Source organism: Chelonoidis abingdonii, chromosome 1 (assembly GCF_003597395.2).
Source record: "Chelonoidis abingdonii isolate Lonesome George chromosome 1, CheloAbing_2.0, whole genome shotgun sequence".
Taxonomy (NCBI): Eukaryota; Metazoa; Chordata; order Testudines; family Testudinidae; genus Chelonoidis; species Chelonoidis abingdonii.
Window position 1 is genome coordinate 368,245,745 of NC_133769.1, and position 24,946 is coordinate 368,270,690.

General features: G+C 55.2%; 1 protein-coding gene across 1 annotated transcript in view; it reads right to left on the reverse strand.

Moving 5' to 3' along the window:
- Positions 1-9,767: 9,767 nt before the first annotated feature.
- The window catches only part of RHOG (ras homolog family member G), a 32,858-nt gene continuing 17,679 nt past the window's right edge, over positions 9,768-24,946 (reverse strand). The window contains exon 2 of the mRNA XM_032767124.2: positions 9,768-14,070. Coding sequence (XP_032623015.1) covers positions 13,460-14,035 — 576 coding nt within the window. The 5' untranslated portion in view covers positions 14,036-14,070 and the 3' untranslated portion in view covers positions 9,768-13,459. The remainder of the gene's footprint in view (positions 14,071-24,946) is intronic.

A 24,946-nucleotide genomic window follows, 5' to 3' on the forward strand; every position in this document is an offset into this window, starting at 1 on the left:
CGTAATCAGACACGGCACGCTTTCTTTCCACACCACCGCCTCCTTTTTTTCCCGGCATATTTCAACACCCCCCGCACCCGCCTTCTCTCTCGCTCCGCTCGCCCAAATAAAAAAACCAACCGACAAAACGCTGCTTCCAAAACAGCAACCCCCCCCCCCCCGTCTTAATCACGCGCGTCTCTGCAACGACCTCCTTCACCGGCCATTCGCTCCTTTTCTCTTCTTTATTTATTTGCCTTCTTTTTTTATTTCCTCGGCTCCCGCCCTTTCGCCCCCCCACGGCTGCTATCTTCATACAACGCTTATTTCTGCCGCGCCCGCCCCGAGCCCGCTCCCTCTCCACCACCACAAAGCAACCCTGCTGGCCCGCTTTTCTCTTCGCCCCCCGCAACGTCCCCCAAGTCTCTCCCGCTTTTGGCCACCGCAAGCCAGGCCTGCTTCCAGCCGCCCACCGCTCAGCACGCCGCCAACACCACCAACCCGCCTCCCCCTCAGCTCGGGTCGGACCCTCCCACACCACGCCACGCCCTCCCACCGCATTTCCTCCACCCGCCTCTACAAAAAACAAGCTCCCGTCAAGGGTCCCTGGGTGGCTCCCAACGCCCAGTTGTCTGGGGTTGATCCCATTGGAAGTTGAGTGTTGGGTGATAGAGCCACAGGAGCACTTCGTCCTTAAAAAAACTGTTTTTTCAGTTAAAGGCGGCCTGCCAGCTTTGGGGTTCAGACCTGGGCCTCTGCTGTTTGCAGCCAGCTGGCGTGTCTCGGCTCAACCAAGGCAGCGGTTCTGACCAGAGTTCCCAAGCTCGGCGGGGTAAACAGGCTGAGGCGGCTTCCCGTCTCAGCCATCACATCGGCTTAGCAAGTCCCAGGACGGTTCTCTGTGACGTCAACTGTCACAACCGCGTGTTCTCTACGCTTAATCTCTTTTCTTCTGTGCCTCCTTCTCTAACCATCTTCCATTTCCACATCCTGCAATTGTGGCCACAAGGATTCTGGACCCAGGATTCCAGCAGCTCGTCCCACCTAGTGCCAACCCTCATAGGTTGATAACTCTGTTTAACTAACAAGGGTACAATTATATGAGGAATACAGAGCAGGCTTGTTGCCCTCGGTGGTGCTAGCTGCGCACAGTGTGGTGACGAAAGCAGAGTCAGTTCATATATATAGCAAAAATGTGTGAATTATGAGTCGAAACAGTGCCATAGAATCGCTACAGATGGACCATTCCAAATGCTTGAATAATAGAAACAGCTGTAGGAGTATTTGCTCCCACTGACCAACCTACCAGGATGGTGATGGGGATTGTGTGAATATCTTAGGAGATTAACGAGGCTACAAACAGAAAACTCACTCCCAGACGATTTCAACTATCTCCATTTGACTGGGTACATGTCACCCTCAGACGATGGATGCCAGAAATGAGATTTCTAACAACCTTAATGACTGCTTCTGCGCCGCCCAGCTGTTCTGAGCCCCACAAGGGCGAAAGGCCCATCCCTCTTGATTTAGCCCCAGTGGAGCACAGATCTCCCTGGGCTCCAAGAGTGGAATACAGCCTGAACCAACCCCTTACCGGTACCCGGCAACCACAGAGTCATAAATTTAACATCCTTCATAGACGGACAATACCGAATGCGCTAGCCACAGCAGCTTCAAAAAGGCAGAATTAACCAAACGAGGAAGAAAGTTAAACAAAAATTAAAAGCGAACAGTCACAAAAGCTGAAATGTCTGCACCCAGCTGCAGGAAGCCTATGTAACAACACCCATCTTCAGAGGCTCAAACCTAAAGGCTATGGGACCTCAAGATCCAAACAATCCAAAGCCAGTCCATGTGGATGAAAAAAAAAGCCACATGGTTAAAGAATGGAAAAATAAAAGAGGTGGTTAGAGGCAAAAGGCATCCTATGTTAAAAAAATTGACGACAGTCAAATCCTATTGCTAGCCAAAACAGAAAGAACATAAACTCCTGCAAGTGTAAAATATATTGGCCCAGGTCCCAAGCAGAATTTGAAAATGCAATTACAACCAAGTGACTCAAAAACTAACAGCTATTTTTTAAGTGCTCCCAGAAGAGTCAGCCTGCAAAAAGAATCAGTGGGCACTGCAGTGGCCCAGTCAAGGAAGCACAAGGCCAATTAAAATGATTTTTTGCATTTGATCTCACTGACAGAGGAGGTAGGGAGAATGCCCCACACACTGAGCCATTCTGTTAGGTGACAAATCTGCAGGAACTGTCCCTGTTTGACCGGTGTCTCCTAGAGGAGGTTTTGCGAAACAAACTGACCTAAATTAAACAGCAACTAAGTCACTAGGACAGATGGAATTTTACCCACAGTTCTGGAAGAATCAAATATGAAATTGCAGAACTCCCTCACTGTGATATCTCACATATTGGCTTAAATCAGAAACACTGTTACAGAAGACTGGCGGCCCCCTCCTGCCCGTCCCTCCCGCCGCACCTACGAAGTGTAATGCGCCAAATTAAAAAAAGAGACTCCAGACCGCAACATGGCCACCATTACAGGCCCCAGCTAAGGCCTAAATTCAGCTACCAGCAAATTGCCCGGGATACCCAACTATAGTTAAGAACAGAATGATCTTTTAGACCATCGTAGAATGAACACAATATGTTTGGTGTACAGTCAACATGGCTCTTGTAAAGGGAAATCATGCTCACCACTCTCTAGAATTCTTTGAGCGCGCTCGTTAACAAGATGCAGCTAAGGGTGATCCAGTGGGACACAGTGTACCCGCAACTTTCAGAAAGCCTCTGACAACGCCCATCACCAAAGGCTCTTAAGCACATAAGTTGTCATGGATAAGAGGGAAGGTTGCTCTCATGATCCCAGTAAATCTCCGGTTAAAAAAGATACGGAAACAAAGTTGCCGAGCTAGGAATGATACCCTTGGATCAGTGACGTGCCTCACGGTTAATCGCGAAGTCATATTAGTGCTTCAGTTCGGAGTGTTTCCGCGTGTTGTGTGTCTGTACACTGCGCGACGCACAGTCGAGGTTCCAGAATTAGTCTATCCAATACTCTCCTCTCCGCGTGAGATATGTTCAAGCTGATCTCCGCGACAAAACTCAAGGGCTCTCGATCCATCACGTATTTAACGCTGCGAATAAAAGTGTCGCACAACAGCAATGCATAGCGAAACTATACCAGGAGAGCTGCAGACTGAGTGAACCAAATCTTTTAAAGCGCGCTTAGCGAGCCATGTTACTCACCGGCACTCTCAAGTAATTTCAACGTGGTCACCCACTATACTCTGTGCGAATAACACATTTGGCAGACTCGAGATTCAGATACATCTAGTACGTGCCCATTTCGAAACCACCTGAATCCCGAACAGTGGTTACTCCACTCCCTCCACGCGTCTCCCGACCCGCACGTGGTACACGTGGCCAGAGGGTTCCCAGCACGGGGCCTGAGGACTCCCCCTCCTGCCCCACATTACGAAGACGTCCTCCATTTATGTCCCCATGCGAAGTGACTCTGCCCTGCTTATCTCGTACTACCAATCAGATCGGGCTACTCAGGACGTTCTTTGAGACGGATGCGACTAGAAGACCCATACTCTTTTGTCGCTGCTGGCTACCTCGTTATCGTATGTCGTCTTGTCTCTCTGCTCTGTTCAGCTCAGCAGTGATTTAACAATCTAGTAACAACCCTCACGTTTCCTCCCCAGAGTATGCGCGGATAAAGTAGTATCAAAGAGCTCCGCCGGCCCTCGCAGTGGGCGACCGTTCGCCCTTTCCTTCCCCTATTGTATCAGTCTGGAAGAAACTGACGAGCACATAGCCCAGGAACCTCAAAGTCACAGGATGAGCGCCGGACGTCCATAACCAGGTCTCTGGATGGCTCAAGCCTGTGCAACCACTAGACCATCCTGCCTTAGAGGCCTGGCGGGAGCCACGCCATGCCAGCCGCATGCGGAAAAGGCCGCCGTACGCTGGTAGGGGTCCGCGGCTCTTGGAGGCCACTGAGAACCAGCGTCGCATGGCGGTCATGCTCTACTCAATGCGCCTATTCCCTGTCGCATACAGAGTCGGCCCGTCCGGCGACTCTACGTAATCCCTTCAGCCTATAGAGTAGTGCTCCACCATCCTGCATCCCCCCTCCCCGTTACACTATACGACTCGGAGGCACGGTGCTCGCTTCCTTGCTTCATCGCTCAGCACCTTGACGTGCTCGTCTCCGACCAAGGCTCAGGCTCTCGTTCAGCAGGGCAAGGCCAGTGCGCCCTCCCGCTTGGCGCAGCCCTGTTGCTTGCCTCTATCGCTTTCCTACCGCTGCCCAAGGGCGTGCCCGCCGCACACACCCACCGTGAGATCCACCTGCAGTCCGCCCCGAGTTCTGCCTATCGAACCTCGAACCACTCCAGAGATTATGGACACGAATGCCCGGCCCGTTGCGTGCTAACCAGCTAATGTCGCGGCATCCCGCTCAGATGTTGGATATGGGACCGCTGCATGCCTCGCTCTTAAGCGTTGTGTCCTACCACTTCGCCTATCCTCAGAATCCGGAGCAAGTGTGGTACCTCCCAGGCGAGAGAAGGCGTATGTTCCACCAAGCTCAGGTCTCGCAGCCCGATGCTGATTCAAGAAGGCCCTGCGCGTCCGGCTGGCTAATGACAGCACACTAGCCCCGCTGGCCCGACAAGGGCCTCCAGGTCACGCTTGTTTGCGTAGCTGATCCCGGCGGGCTCCTCTCAGCTACGAAGGGCATGCACAGTGGCGAGGGACGGGCAGGCACCCGCGTGAGCGCGACTGGAGCCAGGAAGACAGGCGCCCGCAGGGGGTTCATGGCTGGCTACCCAGAGGCGTGGGGGCCACGATTTTAGTAGCAGGCCTCGTGCAATGCAAGCCCCCTCATGTAAAAAGAGCTCATGTCCCCAGAACAGAACCTCAGGACCCCGTGAGGCCTGGATCGCCTACACAGGGTCCGTGCCATGCCAGCTCGGGCTAGTGCTCCGAGCCTACTAGCAACCGAGCCTACAGGGTGAAAGGGCCTCAGGAGCAGCCCTGGTCCCAGCGTTCACGATAGCCCTGGACAACAGGGGCCAGAGGGCCTTCTCCTGACCCTTCTGCAGTTGGCATCTGTCCCTGCCCAGCCTGACGCTGACTCTGTGCGCTCTTGCGCCGCTGGTCCTCTGAGCATTGTGTGATTTCGACTCTGAGAGCTCCCAGGCACGACTTCCTCTCTCTGCCCGCTCTGTCGCCTTTCCCAGCTGCTAGCGCTGGAGTCGCGAACTGGATCCCCGTGCCAGCGCCGACCCCTCGAGAGGCTGGGTGGGTCGCCGCCTCTCAGCGTTGCCTGGTGGTCTTGCCCTGGGTACTCGTCAGATTGCTCTTGCTGCCCTCCGCTCTGCCTCACTGGCCAGAAGGACGGCCCTGGTGCTGCCAGTTGTGTAGCCCTGTGGTAGCCTCGTCTGCCTGAACTCGTCCTGCGCCTCAGTTTACCTGGATAGGCCACCGGAACCCCAGCGCCGGACCCCACATGCCCGAAGCTGCCACCTCGTGACACCCCGGTGCCTCGCATCGGGCCTGGGAATTTAGGGCACGTCTGCACACGCTGAAGGTGCTCGACCGCTCAGTGCTCTGTTGCTTTAAGGGGGAGTGTCTCAGTACTAGGTGCTGTCTGCTATACCACACTGTGGTGACCTCGCTTCAAGTCAGTCTAGAGTGGTCTTTAAGTCCAGGCCAGAAGGTTCCCGACAATGCAGGACCCCGAGTTCAAAATGCCCAGCAGGTTGCGCGGGGTATGGAGCCGTCAGGCCCTTGCGCCGAAACCCCAGCATCACTCAGTCCACCTACGGGGCCTGCCTGTGGCCCCTGTGAGCCCCCCCTCCCCCCCCCGGAATGCCCCCTCGCCATCTCATGTTGCTGAGGCTCCATCTTGGTTCCTTATGCACCGCGCGTTGTGTCTCTACTCTCAGCCGAGGCATCATTCCTAGACCACGTCCTTCTCGTCGCGCTGCACTCTGGTGACATGTGACTGCAGGCGGTATCTCGCGCCAGGCCAAGATGTGCTCCCCCCGCCCACGCTATTTTGGGGGAGCTATCTTGTCCTGCTGCGCACCCGGTCCGGGCCCAGACTTCTGCATGCCCACTTATCAGTGGACCATTCCGTCTATGCTCGTGTCGTTCCTTTGCGGCGGGTGTCTTGCTCTTCTTTCTTGGCGATTGATGGTGCTTCCATTAATCGTGGTGTCACGAGCAGACCAGAATGGGTGTGTGTTCCAAGGGAATCCTTCCCCTGCATCTGCTCGTTGCCCCAGGCAAACCCTCCCCCTCGTATCTGGGCTCCCAGAACCCTGGGTCTCCCACCCCATGTCTGCCTGCCCCAAGGAACCCCCAACTCTGCATCTGCCTGCGCCCCCCGGACCCCCACACACACATCCGTTCTGCTGTGACACCAAACATTTAAGGAAAGGACTCAATCCCCAGAGAAGAGACCAGAGGCCCATGAGAGATGAAAAGGACAGGCCTCACCCAGCGTCTGAGTCCCTCACACATTAACCGATGCCACGCTTGGCGGCAGGCAGATAGGATGCGAGCGTTGGCCGGGAGTTCGTCGTTGGGCGCAGGCACGCCCATGGGGCGTGCGTAGTGGTTCCTCTGGGGCAGCCAGATACGAGGGGTGGGAGGTTGCTGCGGGCAGGCAGATGAGGGGAGATTCCCTTGGCATCAGACACTTGGGGGCAGTTTCTGGGCAGACAGGATTATCAGAGGGGGAGGTTTTCTGCGGACAGGCAGATGCAGGAGGAGCGTTTCCCTGCGGGCAGGAAGGACACTGATGGCGGGGGCGGGGGGGGGTTCACAGGGGAGGCAGATGTGGGGGGAGGGTTCCCCAAGGCAGGCTGATGCAGGGGGTTGCATTCAGGGGCTAAGCAGATGAAGTATATCTGCACTCACTCAGCAGGCCCTAAATTCCCAGGCCGAGGGCAGCGGGTGAGGTGGGTGGAGGGGGCCCCGGCTGAGGCTCAGCATCACTCTCCAGCACCCCCTTCTGGCCAGTGAGCAGAGCAGGCAGAGATGAGCCCCAGAGGCGGCGACACCCAGCCCTCAGGGTGGCCGTCGGGGATTCCAGTCACCACTGACCCCAAGGCAGGCGGGCAGAGAGAGAAGCTGAGTCGGAGTGAAATCACCATTGCCCTGCAGCGAGCCTGTAATGGAACCCAGGCGTCCTGGCCCCTCATCCTGTGCTTGGGCACTAGCCCCCTGGGGCACCTAGCGATCAGCTCACGTATCGGCCACTATGCCCAGCCTGTGCCCTCGCTTCCCCTGCTGGCCGCTGCCTGGTGCAGGGCCCCATCCCCCTTGCTGGCTCATTCTGGGCATGGGGACTTTCTGGGCTGCCATTTGAGAGGGAAAAGCTGCAGCGCCACTGCTTTTGGGGTGCAGGGAGCCAGGGCTGCTGGGACAGGATTGGGGGGTGGGGGTCTGACCACTTTGCCTGGGCTGCCCAGGCTACTGAAGTTGGCTGCCCAGGATGGCGCCTCGTCTTTGCAGCTGTGCTGATGGAAGGAGATGGTCACTGTATCCGCAGTGCTTCTAGTGTGCCTTTTATCCTGTACAGGAATGCCTTTAACTTATCGCTGCCCCGCAGCCATCTCTGGGGAGGAGCAGGGCCGTTTTGAACTGGCTGCAGCGAGGACGATACAACGAGCACCCAGTTATTTCTCAGGGCCGCCCCATGCCATCTGTTCGTGCAGCATCCCGCCAGCATGGATCTCCAGCAGTGCCAAGGCCTCGGCCTCCGTCCCCAACTGCAGGTCGGGAGAGCTGGGGTGCTCGGGGCCTTAGAGACACAGCTGCAAGGTGTCCAAAGTTGGGCACCTGAAATTGGGGTCAGTTTTGCAAAATTTGGCCCTTCACCTCTCTGTGCCCCTGTTTTCCATTGGGTAAAAGGAGGCTGGTGGGTCCGCTGTGAACACCGGCAGGGCTTGGAAGATAACTGGCCTACCCATTCTTATGCAAAAGGGGAAACCGAGGCATGGTGACTTACCCACGGTCCCATGGGGAGCCAGTGGCAGAGCTAGGGAAAGAATCCCAATGGAACCAGCAGCGGGTATTTGGGGAGGCAGCATGTCACACCCCAGCCTGGCCTTAGGCCAGGGCCCCAAGCCGAAACACTCCTCGGAAAGGTACAAGGGGACTGGACTCTGTTTTTTCTGTTTGCCCAGTCAGCGAGTGCCCCTGGCCCTGGGCTCAGCCCTGCCTCAGCAAGGAGAGCACCTCCTCCATCCCCACTCACTGCACCCGAGGAAGTGTTTTCCTTGGCGGGCTTCCCTCCCACCCTTTCACACATTGGGCCCTGCCACGTGAATTCAGCCTGGCCTGGCTGCAGCAGGGCCTCGGAAGCCAACTCTGCTTCCTTCACCAGGCTCTGGGGCAGAGATCCGGGGCTCGGTCCCCCGCCCCTCTGCACGGGCGGCTGGACCACAATATATTCTGGCTGGGATTTAGCCTCCCAACTCCTGTTCAGTTTAATGAGGTTCATGTGGCAAAAGCTCCCCGGCAGCCCCTGCTCTTTAAGGGCTTCAGCTCCAGGGTTCCTGGCTCCGGTTCCCAGTCTCAGCCACCCCCAGAGGGGGACCCTCTCCCCTGCATAGCGGCTTCAGGATCCTAGCAGAGCGGGGAGTGGGGAAGGCTGAGCCAGGCATTCCAGGCGGCGCTGGGACAGATTAAATTCTTGTGTGTGAAAAGAGCCAGCCAAGGCTGCTCCGTCCTCTGGCGAGGGAGGGGAGCAGGGAGCAGCTCCAGGAGGGAGGGGAACCCCCAGCCGTAACTGTGGCGCCCCTCACTGCACTTTCAGAGAGGAATTAACTCTCCCACGCCCTGTGCTGGCGGAGGAGTTACTCACAGCGGCGCACAGGGGCTAAGGGACTTGCCCAAGGTCTTTCTGCCATGCAGTAGCAGCCATGCCAATCCTGCCCAGCCTTGATTGTAATCCCACTCGCCAGTGGCTCCGTTGGGCCAGGCTGGCATTGCTCTGTAGTGAAGTCAGCTGAGGCTCGGGGAGAGCCTGTGTGGGGACCACAGGCAGCAGAGCCTGGGATAAAGAGCACGGCAGGGTCTGTCTGCCTCCAGCATCCTCTGTGCACAATTGCCTTTGCACTTTCTTCAGCGGTAGCTCAGTGCCCCACAGGATTGGGGACCCAGGCCCATTCTAAGTGTTGGAGATAGGGCCTTGCGAACAGGATTTTCTGCAAGGCACCCATGGGCCTGTACACAGCACTCAGACCCGAAACACAGCAACTCTTGTCAGCATAAAGACTGCGACCAACCTTGGCTCGAGGGCTGGTCTGACAGCGAACCCCCATGGGCAGGGGCTGGAGAGGATCGCTGGACCTTGCACACTCACCAGACTTGGCTGTCAGAGCAGAGGGGGCTGCACATCCCAGGGCGGGAAGGTCTCCCCTGAAAACACCCTGGCCCCAGCTGCTCACATCTAGGGACCATTGGTGAGAGTATCCCAGCCCATCTCATGGCTGGAGCCACATGGGGAGAGGCATCTCCTGGGGAGATTCATAGATTTGAAGGTTAGAAGGGACCATCATGATCATCTCAATGGGGGCTCCGATACCCTGGGGTGGGTGCAACATAAGAGCCGTGGACAGAGATCACAAGAAACTGGAGAGTCCACTTGTGTCTAATCCAAGTAGCTGTTAGAACCAGGCCAGGACCATCTCTTCCCCAGCTGCTGAGACACTCCCCACCCAGAGGGTTAGAAAGCAGAGCCCAGGAGACACAGGGAGCCTTGACATATTCTATTTATTAAAGCAACACCGCGCAGACCTCCTGGCAGTAAGTCCCTATTGTTTCGATTTTCTTTTTAATAAGCAGATCCCACAGGACCCAAGTCTCTTCTCCATACAACGTGGGATTCATTTACAACCCAGGCTCCGGTTTCACAAAAGTATTAAAAACAGAGACAGAACTGCCCTTAAAGACATGTCAGCAGAAATAAAGAGATGGCACTGGATTGCGGGAGCCGGCGGGAAAACCAGAGAGGGGGCTGGGACTGGAATGGGGCTTTGCTCCCAGCCCCCTCTCAGAAATTGCTGCCAGCTGGGTTGTATCGCTTTCGATAGTCAGCTCCTTTCCTTGGCTCCCCTAGCTCGGAGCTCACACTTGCCTTTTGCACTGGTATGTTAGCCAGCAAAGGCAGCTCCCACAGAGGCGATGTCCACCTTGTTTGGGCTAATTTCCTGGGCCCTGTCGGCTACTCTATATGCAGTGCAGTGCATGGATTGTATCTGCCCTGCCATCGCCCCTCTGCTGGGCAGCTGGGACCTGCTCAAGCATCTTTGGCCATGTCACCCCCTAGAGGCTGCAGCCGCCAGAGCGCACGAGCGCTGATGCTCATCCTACTAACCTGGATTCTCCTGTAGCTCAGGGGGCTCTAGGATGACCAGACAGCAAGTGTAAAAAACTGGGACGGGGTGGAGGTAATAGGCACCTATATAAGACGAAGCCCCAAATATCGGGACTGTCCCTATAAAATTGGAACATCTGGTCACCCTAGGGGACGCGTTCTCCAGGGCTGGAGCAGAAGGCTGGTGTTCTAAGCCCAGTGCTGATCTGCTCCGAGCTATTTTCTCTTCTGAAATTATTGTCATCACAGTCACACACAAAGCCTTTGGGTCCCACCAGCAGTCTGCCTGGAGAGAGGGATGGAGGTTTCCTTGGCATCACCTCATCCTTTGTGGTAGAAGACGTTTACTGAGATGGTTTCAGAGCAAATGCTGGTTTCTGGGAAGACTCACCCAGGGATTTGAACCAGGGGCCCCAGCCTGTGGAATCTGCAGTGAAAGGAGAATGGCCCATACTGCCAGCTCCACCCCTGCTGGAACATCAGCAACACTCGTGGCTGAACCAGGCTCAGCACTCACACCACCGCCCGGGACTCCCTCCGCTATCGATGGCAAGGCTGGCTAAGCCTGCTGGATGCTCGTCAGTGCTGCATTAGCTGGATGGGGCTAAATATTTGCCGCTTCGTGCTACGGAAGGGGGCAGAAATATAGTGGAAACCCACCGCCAGCACCACGTGAATTCTCCGCTGTGGCACGTGCAATGAACACTCTTCCACCAGAACCTCTCCTCTGCATTCAACCGAGAGGGCTGCAGCCTATCAGGACGAAAGTCAGGATTCCTTTGTCCTCGGCTCAAAGTGGCTGCTTGACCCTGAGTGAAAGAGTGAGCTGAGCACTTGCATTTTGATAGTGCTTCCCTGATCTCGCAGGACTTCCCACTGGTCTCAGCTTCCTTATCTGACCTCGCTAACTAAGGGGGCCAAGCCCTCCCGGTCAGGCCCTCATGGGACACCCTGCTGGGCAGTAATTTCTTGCATCATTATTCAGCCATCATCAGGGCCAACGGGCTGCGCTGCCCCCTCCACCCGCCCTGGTCAAGCAGTCAGCTGTGAGCGTTGCAAAGGCACTAAAGATGTGGCGAGAGGGATGAGGGGAGACAGACTCTGGTGCCTAGAGAGACCCATGGAGTTCCAGGCCGTCCCACGAGCTGCTCCCTCTTCCCAGCGTTCTGTTGCAATCTCCGAAAAAGAAAATCACCTCCACTCTGCCTTTTGCTACCATGCCACATAATATCAGCTGAATGAAACTGAACCCCCTTCGACCCCCCTGAGCTCTTTTCCTTTTAGTGACGTTTGGTCACAATTCTTTGCCTCTCCTGGATCAACAGGCCAGGTTTGAGTACTGAGCTTGAATCAGAACGGGGAGCAGCGAGATGATCATAGAAACATAGAATGGTAGGACTGGAAGGGACTTTGAGAAGCCTTCTAGTTCAGGCCCCTGCATGCAGGGCAGGACGAAGCACCATGATTCAGGGTGTACTGTTAGGAGGTTTCCATTGGGACAAGCTGCGCTGTGATGCAGCAGGATTCAAAGGGCAGCTGAGGGAAACAGGACAAGATGGAGGAGAGGTCTTCAGGGAAGTGTCTTCACTGAAGTCTTCAAAATCACCCTGCTGGGCACATGATCTTCACAGCACTGCCCATTTCAAATAAGCACTAGGTGACTAGGCTGTAGCTCATTCAGCAGGAGACCAATAGAGTAGGTAGCTTCTGAAGCAGTTTGGGCAGGTCTGGTCCCCAGGAAGAAGACATGTGGTCTCGTTAAAAGAAGTGGCTGGGTGCAGGAGGAGGAACTGGTCCATGATCTCAATGCAAGCAGCAAAATGCACCTGTGCTCAGCAAAGCGTGGTGCTCTTTGTAAAGAGGTGACCCACGTGGGGAGGTGCAGGCCGCCTTATTCTAGCCGTGGAAGAGGATGTGTGTAGCCAGCACGGTTGTAGCCTCCAGTTCTGTATATATGTCTCTGCTAATGGGGCCATCTCAGAAGAAAACAAAAACGCCATAGAAAAAACCCCAGAAGTACAGCCCCCGTCCATGTAAGCACAAATGCCTTCTCTTTGTAAACAGGTGGGATTTGTCACAAGCATCTTCATGCAGGGGTACCCTTTCCAAACATGCTGTGTGGCCAGGTGGTCTCTACCAGTGAAGGGCTGTGTGGGGCTCAGAGCAGAATGAATATCGAGGAAGCCAGGAGAAGACAATCAGAAAAAGTTTTATAATTTCCTTCGCCCGGCAAATCACAAGTCAGTCCCGTGGAAACACTGGCAGGTCTTCAATGTGACAAAGGGACTTGCTTCTTTGGCAGCTGATGAACTTCAACCTGCAATTCAGCAATTACTCCAGTTCTGTAAGCTGTGCAGGATGGCTCAGTGACCCCATCAAATAACCAAAGCAGCCACAGCTCCTGGAGGGCGGGTGTGTTTTAGCACTGAGCAAGGTTCCTGGTTTCCTTCCATCCCTGGAACTGATGGGTTTGGAGGACCAAAAGCCAAGGAGGTGGCGCAAGTGGTTGCAGGTGCCGTCTGAGCACTCACTTCTCAGGACAGGGGTTTGCAGTGCAGCGATTTCATTTTAGTGGCCATCTGAATGGCTGACCAAGAAGTGGAAGCCATTCATCCCCAAGTGAGCTAAGTACCCAGGTCCCGAGAACATGATGGGACCAGGGACTTCTTGGGGTCACATCAAAGGGGAGGGGAAACCACCTAATGACTTATCAAGGTTTACCCCCCACCATGTGATCCAAGACAATCTACGTATTAGTGCAAACATGGTTTATTATTATTGAGAACAGCCTTGGTTTCGTGGCACCCAGCTGTCCAATCGTGCCTTCACTGGAAGGACGCAAGGCTTGGGGAGTGGGGTTGGGGCACACTGGATACAATGGAGGCAGGATTTCCCTTGCCGTGTCCTGGGACAGACAGCTGGGAAGCGTGTGGAGAGAGAAGGGCTGTACATACTAGCATCACTGGGAGCAGAGGGACAAGGGAAGGATCATCTCCGGGTTCTAAGGCACCCTCCCCCACCCCAAGCAGCCACCATGCCCGGCCACACTGCTTAGGTTTCTGCAGTCCTCTTCACAAAAGGATGCAGGGCTTTTTAGGTTTCACTGGGGCGGGGTTGAGGACGGCTCGCACGGCCTCCGTGAAGACCTCTTTGATGCCTTCCTGGTTGAGGGCAGAGCACTCCATGTACTTGACGGCGTGGATCTGCTTGGAGAGGTTGACCCCCTGCTGGGTGGTGACGGGCAACTGGTTTTGCTCCTTTAGCTTCTTTATGGCGTCGGGGTTGTTTCTCAGATCCTTCTTGGTGCCCACGAGGAGGATGGGCACATTGGGGCAGTGGTGGCAGACCTCCGGGTACCACTTGTGTTTCACGTTCTCATAGGAGGGTGGGCTGGCTATGGAGAAGCAGATGATGAAGACGTTAGTCTGGGGGTAGGAAAGCGTCCGGAGCCGGTCGTACTCCTCCTGGCCTGCCGTGTCCCACAGATTTAAGTTAATAGTCCTGCCATCCACCGTGTTCTGGGCGCTGTAGTTGTCGAAGACAGTGGGGATGTACTCCTTGGGGAAGGCGTTGGTGGTGTAGCAAATCAAGAGGCAGGTCTTCCCCACCGCCCCATCACCCACCACCACGCACTTTATGCTCTGCATCCCAGCTCACGTTCCCTGGGCTCCGCTTCAGCAACCTGGAGGGGGAGGAGACAGAGTCAATGAGAGCGAGCTCAGTGCAGGACGCGCTGGGGATGGGCTCTGGCCTGCGCTACGCCCGGGGGCTCAGGGTAGGTGATCACAAGGGCACCTTCCGGCCTTCAGAATTTAGGATGGGTTGAAGACAAGTAAGTGCAGCTACCATTTGACCAGCCTTCTGCTCCCACCCAGGGTCCTGCACTTAGACCTACAATCACAACAATGTAAGACTGGAAGGTCATCTCATTGTGTCCCCCCTACCCCTGCGCTGAGGCATGACCAAGTCAAGGGCGACAGAAGCTCCCGAAAAGTGGGGGGGGGGAACCCAGCCACCAGCATCTGAAACATGACCCTGCCCCCTCTGTGCTGCCTCTGCCCTCCCGCGCAGCCTCTTCCCCCTGAGCCCCAGCGCCACCCCTTCTCCCTGAGCCCCACCCCCATACTGCCCCTTCTCCTTGAGCCCCTGCCCCTGCGCCTCTGGCCCCTGCTTCCCCGAGGCCCCCCTCTTCCCCCCAAGGCCCTGCCCCCACCCTTGCACCACCCATTGTCCCTGAGCCCCACCTTCGCACCGTCTCTTCCCTCAAGGCATTGCCCGGCACTCACTCCTCTCCATCCTTTCTCCTCATGTCTTGCCCTTATGGCTGGTATGCCCCCCGTTCTGGTACCCCAGCCCCACTTCTCTCCAGCACACATCGCTTCCATCTACTGAAGCCTCAGGATTCCTGAGCCTCACTTCATTCACACCAGGGCCAGCTGGCGTCTCCGGGGCCATGTGTTCGCTAGGATAGGAGGCCTCCATGGAAAGCCGTGTTGGTGACCAAGTCAGTACTGAACCAGCACTCTGATGCCGCGGTGAGGGGCACACACACAAGTGCTGCGGCTCAGAGGAGACACACAACTGAAGTCATTGATTTGTGTTGCTGTAGTGCCTAGGTGTGCCCAGTCCGGAGCCATGGCCCCCATCGTGCAAGGCACTGGACAGACAGATGGTCTCTTTCCCCAGAGAGCTTGTAATCTAAGTCTCAGACAGGTGACAATAGGTGGGTTATTACGCCAAACAGCTGGAAAGAGCAGAAGGTAACAAAAGACAATGCCAGATGTCCTGCGTGTTCATAACCAGTAATAACAGTGTTAGCTCTGCTTATCTGGCCAAATCCCAGTACCTGTGATTACATTCAGCCTCCCCTACTTTCTCTGTGCAGTTTCTCTTAAATATAGGATCTGCTTCCCTTCCTGCCTGGAAGAGCTGTTGTGTGGGGCACTGCACTGCTAAGCAGCTGCCACACTCCATCCTAGAACTGGCTGCATTACAGCGATGGGAAATATCCATCCTCATCCTCAAAGGCAACCTGCACAGCACTTTCAAAAGAGGAGCCTGGGAGCTTAAACACGGAAACTCATGGCCTGAGCAGAGACACTGGATATGTGGCTTTTTACAATGATCTGTAACCCGCTCACCCCCTCTTTTTGCGCTGTGACTGCTGAGGTGGTAATGGGCCACTCTACCTTGAATGGGTCCTTCCACTGTGTGCTAACTACTAACGCTAAACAACACCATTCCACCTTGCATTCAGCTGGGATGCTTGGAGAACCTTTCCCAGCCCTGAAGAAGATCTGTGTGGCTGGAAAGCTAGCACTGGCATAAGCACTTGGGGGAGAGGGATAGCTCAATGGTTTGAGCATTGGTCTACTCAACCCAGGGTTGTGAGTTCAATCCTGGAGGGGGCCATTTAGGGAACTGGGGTAAAAAATCTGTCTGGGGATTGGTCCTGCCTTGAGCAGGGGGTTGGACTAGATACCTCCTGAGGTCCCTTCTAACCCTAGTGTGTGTATATATATATATATATATATATAAAAATTCTAAAATACTTTCCCCTTCATAGATCTCAAAGCACTTTACAAAAGCCTCATTAGCCCTGTTTGGCGTGGTCAACGTTGCGGGAGCAGGAGATCCAGGAAAGACCCCACAAAGCCCAGCCTTGCCCCCTAGACACATGGTATTATCGCTAGGCACGCTCAGAAGCTGTAGCTAGTGCTGATAAGATTCTGGCCAGAGGCAGAAGGGAGATAATCACCCACTGCCATCACATGCCCCTGGGAATGATAGTGAGACGAGAGATGCTCATTCATCAGGCAGTAGCAGTGCACGGGACCCTGCCAGGAAGTGTCACCAACAGATCTGGAGGAGGCTGATAGGCAGCTGGCCCGGTACAGGCTCCAATCTCCTTGCTGTTAGAAGGTGGGAAAAGTTTGGAAGCAAGTGCTTGCTCTGGCCTGTCGCTCAGCCTCATAGCCCATTTTCCAGGCTATGATCTCCTGGGATTGTTCAAGTTACCAAGGGTCCAGCCTACTCCTGGCTCTGATGGAAGATGTCCAAGGAAAACCCGGGGGCGGGATGTTGGAGAGCTGCCAGGGGGTGCTCTTCCCTCCAGTCGGTACTAAGCCAATGCCCCGGCAGGGTGCCCCCTTTCAGAGGAGATGTAAGGTCAAGCATCCTGATTGCAGAGGGCCCTTTCTGCAAGGGCAGGGTTGTGAACCCAGATGTCCTGAGCAGATTCATGGGTAATTGCATTCTGCCTCTCCAAATACCCTGTTCTGCTGCCCTTGGGTATATTATTCTGCTCCACCTCCTGTCCTGAACTGCAACCTGGTTTTTCCTATGCACTGCAGCTGTGTTCCACCCCAGAGGTGACTGCACCTTGGTAACTGGAGTAAAAGCTCCCATAGTGATTGTTTGTAATTTTGTAGGCGGCTTGTTAGACAGGAGTTCGTCTGTGAACTGCGCCCCCTCAGCTCACATGCCACCTCCTCCCCTCACCCCCCTACAGTCATGCTCCCATCAGCCCTGCTCCAATTCACTTATAGACATTTATCTGCAACTGCTTTGAAAAATACCCGTTTCAAAACTGAGGCCTGGGGGCAGGGCAGTGGGGGACCAGGGCAATCTGGCGGTGTGGGGGAGACAGCTGGGGGGGCATGGGAGTGAATTGCTGTGCAGGGGGCTAGAGGTGGGCTGGATCTGTGTGGAGGGGTGGATAGCTAGTGAGGTCAGTAACTCCCTGCACTGTAACACACATCGAAACACGTGGGGAAAACCAGGTTCCCTCTCAGTCAAGTCGGCTGGAGTGCTTTTCCAGCAAAGCCACGGCGTAGTCACCTCGGTTGCATGCTCCAGCACCCTGCCATCCCCACCCCACGCACTCCTCACCTCCGCAGCAAGCTCCGGCCCCCAAACAGCTGGGGCGCACTGAGCCAGCGTCTCCCAACCCCCCTCGCCTGCACCGCTTCACACCTTCCCTTAGGAACGCCACGGCGCAGACCTGGGGCAGGAGCACCCAGGGGGCTTCGGCGCACAAGCTGGCTGGCTTGCAGTGGGATTGGCTTTCCCAAGTGACCTCCCTCCCCAAAATGGCCCCCGGACAGCTGTGTAGGGTCCCGCGTGCTGCGGTGGGGCGCAGCCAGGAGGCATGGGACGCGTGCTGTCCCCGGCATCTACCCTGTGGACTGTAATCCCTGCCTCGCCCTCTGCGGCCAGCAGGGATGAGATCCAGGAACCGGTTCCTTCCCTGCGGCACCTCCCTCCCTCTCCCTGCAGCACATCTTAGGACAGTGCAGGGACAACTCCCTTGCCCAGGCCCCATGTTCCCAACAACCTGCCACTCACTCAGCCATCCCCCTTCCAAAGGGCAAAGCTGGGCATACTCGGTGTCCCCCCTCCACCCCACCCTGGCCCTGCACTCAGCGAATCGCGGCTATTGACAGCATTGGGTACCTGGGGGCACCTGCTCCCTGCAAGGCACCGGCAGCAACCTACCTTATATACTTGTGTATAGCCCATTTTGTGCCTAAGCCAGCTTGCCTCTTTTCCCCTCAGCGCTGCCTCCCGCTGTGACCTGCTCCCTGGCCTCCTGGCCTGGCCCTCCAGAGCTCTGCCCCAACAGCCTGGCCAGGCCAGAAACCCTCAGCTGGTTCATCCGTCCCGCTGCCTCGCCTCCCAGCATCTGCCCGCTCCGTGTATTCCACCACTTCCACCGCAGCTTCCCCTCTCCCTGGCGTTTGGAGGCCTGGTTCCACATGAGGGGCAGCACTGATCGCCCGCCACGCACTGCCATGAGGGAACCACTGAGCCCGGGACCCCCACCTGGGGCCTGCACCCAGACTGAGCGCAGCAGGGACGTCACCCCACAACCAGGATTCCTAGGAGAAAAGAGTGGCTTGCACAGCTGCCTGGGTGCCAGGATCTCCTGTGTGACCTCAGGCAAGTCCCCACTTCCCTGGGCCTCAGTTTCCCTATCAGCAAAGTGAGGCTGAATTGCTGCCCGGGGCTGTGGAGGAAGACTTGGCTTTGAGAGGACTCAGGCCGGCTTCTGTGTGACGTGGGCAAGTCGCTTCATCGACTCGTTCCCCCTCAGCACGATGGGGTAACAGCCCAGCCCAGTCTCCCAGCAGTGCGACAGGGCCAGATAAGCACCACAAAACAAACTTGTGTGTAAATGTGGACATGTCACTTCCCTGCTGTGTGCCTCAGTTTTCACATCTGTAAGATGGGGATGATCTTGTACCTGCCTCACGGGGGGGTTGTGAGGTTTAACCCATTAATGGCAAACATCCTTTGGGATCTCTGGGTAGAAGAGCACAGCAAGATCATGCCAAGGGGTAGGAAGGAATAGCGGGTGCCCCCTCCAATACTTCCCATTACCCCTTCCACTACTCCAGGGGTTCTCAGACTGGGGGTTGGGACCCCTCAGGGAGTTGCAAGTTTATTAACTGGGGGGTTGTGAGCTGTCAGCCTCCACCCCAAGCCCCGCTTTGCCTCCAGCATTTATAATGGTGTTAAATATATAAAAAGGTGGTTTTAATTTATAACGGGGGTCGCACTCAGAGGCTTGCTATGTGAAAGGGGTCACCAGCACAAAAGTTTGAGAACCACTGGACTACTCCAGTACCCCACCTGGTATTATTTATGTAACCAACATTATTTATCCTCATTGAATAATGTATGTGTATAAAGCAAAACCCTCGCTCCCCCAAAACCTTCACTGCCCCTCCGCTCCCCTGAATTAATTATTTCAGTGTCGCCCTGAGCAGGATGCGAATTAGGTTTAATCACTAGCAGGACTGCAAAGGGACAAGTCGATTGGGAAATGTGACCAGAGAGCATGGTAAGATCCAGGGCGTAGCTGCCACAGTGAACTTCCAACTGCTGCCCTGCTGCCAGGCTGATGGGACAGACGAGAGGGGAGCAGCCTCTCGGTGGCAGGCAGCTGGCAACACGCAGACCCAGACCTGGGGATGGAACGACCCAGCACTGGGGCCATTGGCAAGGTGCAAATCTAGGCCTGCAGGACTACGGGCAGGTTCTCCGACTGAGCAAAAGAGGTCTCTGGTAGCAATAGTAGGCTCTTAACCTCTTACTTGAACAAAGGCCCGTGTTCTCTCAGGGAGGACTACAGGGACAAGAACAGAGGCATGTCAGAGTGGGAGTCTGGGGCTTTAATCTGACCCACAGCCCAGCTGGACTCCACCAACACTCCCTGTGGGTCAGACCTCAGTCAACCCTGGAGCCAGCCCCCAGTTTTGCCAATGACACCAATCTCTCTAATGGGCCAAACTGAAATCTCAGCTCCTCACAGCCCTGCAGTTCAAAGTGCTTGGACCCTGACCCACCCCGGCCTGACGCCCAGTCTCCCTGCACCCACTCTACTGGAAGAGAGTGCTGGGATGGTAGGGAAACAGAGCTGCTGTGGGGGACATCGAGGGATAGCAGAGACAAGTTTAGCTTCCAAGTGTGGGGAAAAAGCCAGGATCTAAACACTCAGGAACCAGACTCCCTTCTTCCCTCCTCTCCTGGCCAGAGGCTTCTATCCACCAAGCTAGACCTGCCACAGAACCAACCATTCCTGGGAGTTTAGAAAGGAGCATCAAGGGAGAAAAGGCTCTGCCTTTTAGCAAACCAAACTTGGATTCCCCATCTGTTTGTGAGGGACCTTGAGAGACAAGTACAGCTCCCTGCTCCTCTCTTCCCTACTGTTACCAGGCTGGGGCTGTCTGGTTTCCTGGAAAGAGGCCAGGACGTGATGCTGGAAGGTTTGTTCTGACCTGGAGGGCAGAGACAGGATGTTGGGGTAGCACTAGCTAGCGCCACCATGGATCATGGACGTCAAGCTCCTCTGAACAAAGCATGCCGGGAAAGGGGTGGAGTCAGGGGCCTTTATAAGGCAGGCTCTGATACCGCTCGGGGTGATGCTGTCTCAGGGAGCAAAAACCCAGAGTGTCTGTGAGCAGGGGCACTTGAACAGTCTATTGGCTGGGCTGGAGAAGACAGTAGCGCCCTAAGCTCTATGGAAGTGACTGCGCTAGTCGGTCTGGTGAACATGGCTTTTAAGCTATTGCTTTTTCTCTGTTCCCCCTTGTACCCCCTTGTACCTCTGCCGTGGTGCGTAGGGGATCTGGGCCCACTGTCAGATCAGGCCTTTAAACAGCCCTCTTCTTTCTCACCACATTTACTGTGTGTATTGCAACAGCCGTGGGTCAGGGCCCTATTCCGCGAGGTGCTGGACAAACACAGAACCGGACGAGAGTCCCTGCCCCCAAATGCTGACAAGCTCGCTTTGTTTCTCTCCATTGCCACACACCTCTGCTCTCCCTGGCTCTGATCGGGAACGGATGCTCCAAAATACCCTGAGCAACCCCATTCTCAGGGCACCTTGAGATCAGGAAGTCCCCTGTGAATGCCCGTTCTTGCAACATTTCTAGGTCGCCACGCTTTGGAGAAGAACCTGGCTTTGGGAAGCCTTTCGAGGGCTGCCCATTTCTAGCTCGGACCTGGGTTGAACCCTGAAACCTCAAAGCCTGGATCCTACCAACTGGAGCATGGGACCACAGCAGCTGCCATGCTGGGGCAGACCAGGAGTCCATCTAATCCAGCATCAAGCATCCCCTAGCTGCATCAGGGGAAGGTGTAAAAAACGCTGCAGCAGGCAGAGGTGGGATAACATGCCCCCAGAGGAAACTTCCTTTTAATCCCCAGTTGAGTCCGTCTTCCTTTGAACCCTGCTAACCTCTTGGCCTTAGTGATATCTTGTGGCAATGAGTTCCACTGGCTATTTGTACATTATGTCAAGTATCAGAGGGGAGCCGTGTTAGTCTGCATCCACAAAAACAACAAGGAGTCCAGTGGCACCTTAAAGACTAACAGATTTATTTGGACCACTGAAGAAGTGGTTTTTTACCCACAAAAGCTTATACACAAATCAATTTGTTAGTCTTTAAGGTGCCACCGCACTCCTTGTTGTATTTGTATATTGTGTGTTTTTCTTTTACAAAGTTCATTTTGTTTCTTTTCCGTTTCATTGACTGTCCCCTTCTCATCCTGTTAAGGGGCTGGGAACATCTATTCACCTTATCTCCCATTTCTATCAATTCATAATTTTGTATTCCTTCACTATGTCTACTAGTGTTCCAAATTTCTTCATTGGAACACTTTTTGGTTAAAAATGGCTTTTTGATCAATGGAACTTTGGAAGAATTTCCTTTTGGTGGAAATTTTCTCTGTGGGGTGGGTGGGTGGGTAAGTGTGGAGTGCTCTTTCTTTCTTCACCAAAACCAAGAACATTTTGGATCTTGGTAGAAAAACTGAGGTTTTGGTTTTCAAAAACCTACATTTTGTGCTGAGAAGGTTTTGTTTTTCACTGTCAGACTGAGACCCTTTAGTCAACAACTATGCGGGGTGGGGCGTGGGGGGGAGGAAATAATTTTGTGACACTTCCGGTGAAATTTTTTGGCCAGCTCTAATTCTGTCTTCTCACTAAAATAAACAGCCCTACACTTTTCAGTCTCTTCACATGGCAGTGTGTCCGAGCGACTGGTCCCTTAAGGGAGATGGGCCACCCCATCTGTGTCATAATCAGCTGCTTCTCAGCCTGGAGCGGGGGAGAAAGGGGTCAACTGGGCATCATGAAAGGGCTGAGATAGAGCCATTCGGGGTATGGAACCAAAGGGAGTGGGGAGGCTGGCTGGCTCCTGTGGAAGGCCACAAGTCAGGGTCTGCAGGAGGCCAAGTACTCCAGGGGACCAGCCTGAGGACCAGTGCGCTATACTGGGGCAGGGGAAAGACTCAAAGGTAGCCCTGAAAGGGGCCCAGAGCGACGCCCGAAGAGAAGCCCAGGAAGGGCAGAAGAACCTTTCGTTTGTTGGGACCTGGGTCACCCCAGAAGGGGCTGAGTCCATTTATGACTTGGCTGGAGGGCTAAGCCGCAGCTCCAGCACAAAGCTGTGTGTGGCTCGCCAAGGAGACCCACCTCAGGGGAGGGACACTGAGGCAGGGAGTGCCAGCAGTGCCACGCCAGAGCAGAAGGGGGTGGTGCGGGGCAGCCACGCCCAAACACAGGAACTCTCCCTAGAAGTCTAATGAATCTCCAAACTGCCCTGTTCCTGCAAGCCCCTGCAAGGCAGGGCGCCCGGAGGCGAACAGAGTACAGGGTGCGAGGCTGGGGGTGAAACTGACACACCAGCGCCAGCTCTGCAAGTGAAAACCCCGGCGTACAGTGAAAGCAGGAAACGCAGAGCAGGCCCAGTCCAGCCCCACCTCGCAGCCTAGCAAAGGATTTCTCAAGGCCCTTTGGCACGGTCCCGACGTGGGATTGTTCACCCAGCTAGGGCTGGGGGAGCAGATATCTCCTGGGGGGCGGGCTGGCCGGCACCGCGGGGCCCTGTGGGGAGAGCGCTCCGCCTGTGTGATTGGCGGCAGGAAGCAGAGCGGCTGGGCTGGCTGTGGGAAGGCGGCGCAGCAGGCTTGTGGGGCTGAGCGAAGCAGGTGGGGCGGGGGAGGGGAACGCCAGTTTCCCTTGACGCTCAGAGCAGATTTAAAAATACACTCCCGCCGAACGTGCTTCGTGTGCAACGGCAGACAGGCCGCAGCCCCGTCACAGCCGGGCCAGACTTGGACGGTCCACGGGAGCTGGGCACCAGAGACTCCCAGCCAGCTGGCTCCAAGGCCAGACAGAAGGGGAGGAAGGGCGGCCTTGTGCTGGAGTCCCTAGGCTGGGATCTGGAGAACTGGGTTCAGTTCCTGCCTGGGCCACACCAGCCTGGTGCCCCTGGGCAAATGGCTTGTGTTCTCCCAGGTCCTCTTCTGTGGAATGGGAATAATGACGCCTCATAGGGAGGTTGAGGCCAAATCCAGGAGCTGCAAGGAGCACAGGGAAGGGTTTCATGTTAACGGACCTTGATCCAAGGTCCATGTTAATGGACCTTGAAACTTCACTGAAGGCCCCGGGGGAGCCAGAAGGTAGAAGGACTGGAAGGGACCTCGAGGGGGCCAGGCCCCTGCATTCATGGCAGGACTAAAGGCTGGTTCACAAGACGCAGTTAGGTCGAGGTCAGGCAACTTACGTCAGCCTTATTATGTCAGTGTCTACACTACAGCCTTCCTCCCACTGACAGAAGTGCCCTCCTACACCAGCATCATAACTCCATCTCCACGGGAGGTGTCAGGCGTCTGTTGGTGTCGTTAGGGTGACACAGTGTCCGTGTAGACGCTGCATCCCTTACACTGGTTGCGGGTTGGCTTGTCCATTTCACAGCAGGTTGACCTATGTTTCCAGTGTAGATATACCCCAAGTATTATCTAGAGCATCCCTGACAAGTGTCTGTCCAACCTGCTCTTAAAAACCTCCAATGATGGAGATTCCACCACTTCCCTCGGCAATTTATTCCAGTGCTAAACAACCCTGACAGTTAGCAACTTTTTCCTAATGTCCAGCATACACCTCCCTTGCTGCAATTTAAGCCCATTTCTTCTTGTCCTATCCTCAGAGGTTTAGGAGAAAATTTTTCTCCCTCCTCCTTGTAACAACCTTCTATGTATTTTGTGGTGACCCTCACAAAGTGACCAAGGACCAGTAGGAGGGTGAAGAGCCCCAAAGGGTCAGCCGTCCCTCTTCCCCCTTTGCTCTGCTGGGACCCACTCAGGAGATCTGCCGCTCTGTGTGATGCTAATACAGCAATGCCATCAGCTCCCAGCAAAGTCACTGGGACTTTTCCACTGACTCTGAGGCTGAGGGGGTGAAATGGGGCCCTCTTTGAACAGACGTGATCGGATGGTTAATCAGGAGCTGACCCAGACTCGCTGATAGAAAGTCCCAGATCTGGGAAGGTACCGCGGGTGTCAGTGTTGTGTAGTGTGCAGTCTGCTGCCTTTCATCAATGTCCAGCTGATTTGCATGACATCAATTTGCATAACACTAGCTATTTGCATAGTGGGAAATCTTCCTCCTATGCATGCTGCCTTGCAAAGTTCCAGCTCCCTTAATGGACTTTCCAAATGGCCCTTCGCTTGGTCTGTCCCACAGCCCTACAGGCATCTGGCTGGCAAGTCTCTTGTTTTCCAGAATGCAGTTTCAACCCAGTAGCAACCTGATCAGCGTCTATCACACCTGGACTGGGCTTCCTTCCTGCAGGGTGCCAGCTTGTCCTTGCTGCATTCCTGAGGCCCTTGGAGTAGCAGCCTTGTACACCACAGCTCAGTGTCCTGACTGGACTTCCTCTGTCTTGGGATACAATCCCCCCGCGGCCGTCCCCTTTTGGCGTGGCACAGCTGCAGCCAGTAAAGCCTCCATGGCACAAGGGTGCAGGAGGAGCTGGCGAGCCCTGCATGAGCCCCCAGCCCGTAACCTACCCGGAGGGGCCAGGACAGGGTTAGAGGGAGTTCATGTCCCTAATTTGACCTGATCATTGTTAGAACTCCAAGGTCTGCCCCAGCAGATCAGCCCTAGTGAGCTTCCAGGAACAAAAGCACCATTCTCTTGCTCAGGAAAAATAAGTCTTGAGGTAAGACCCACAGAGCGCAGCCAGCAAAGGACGCCAGAGGTCACT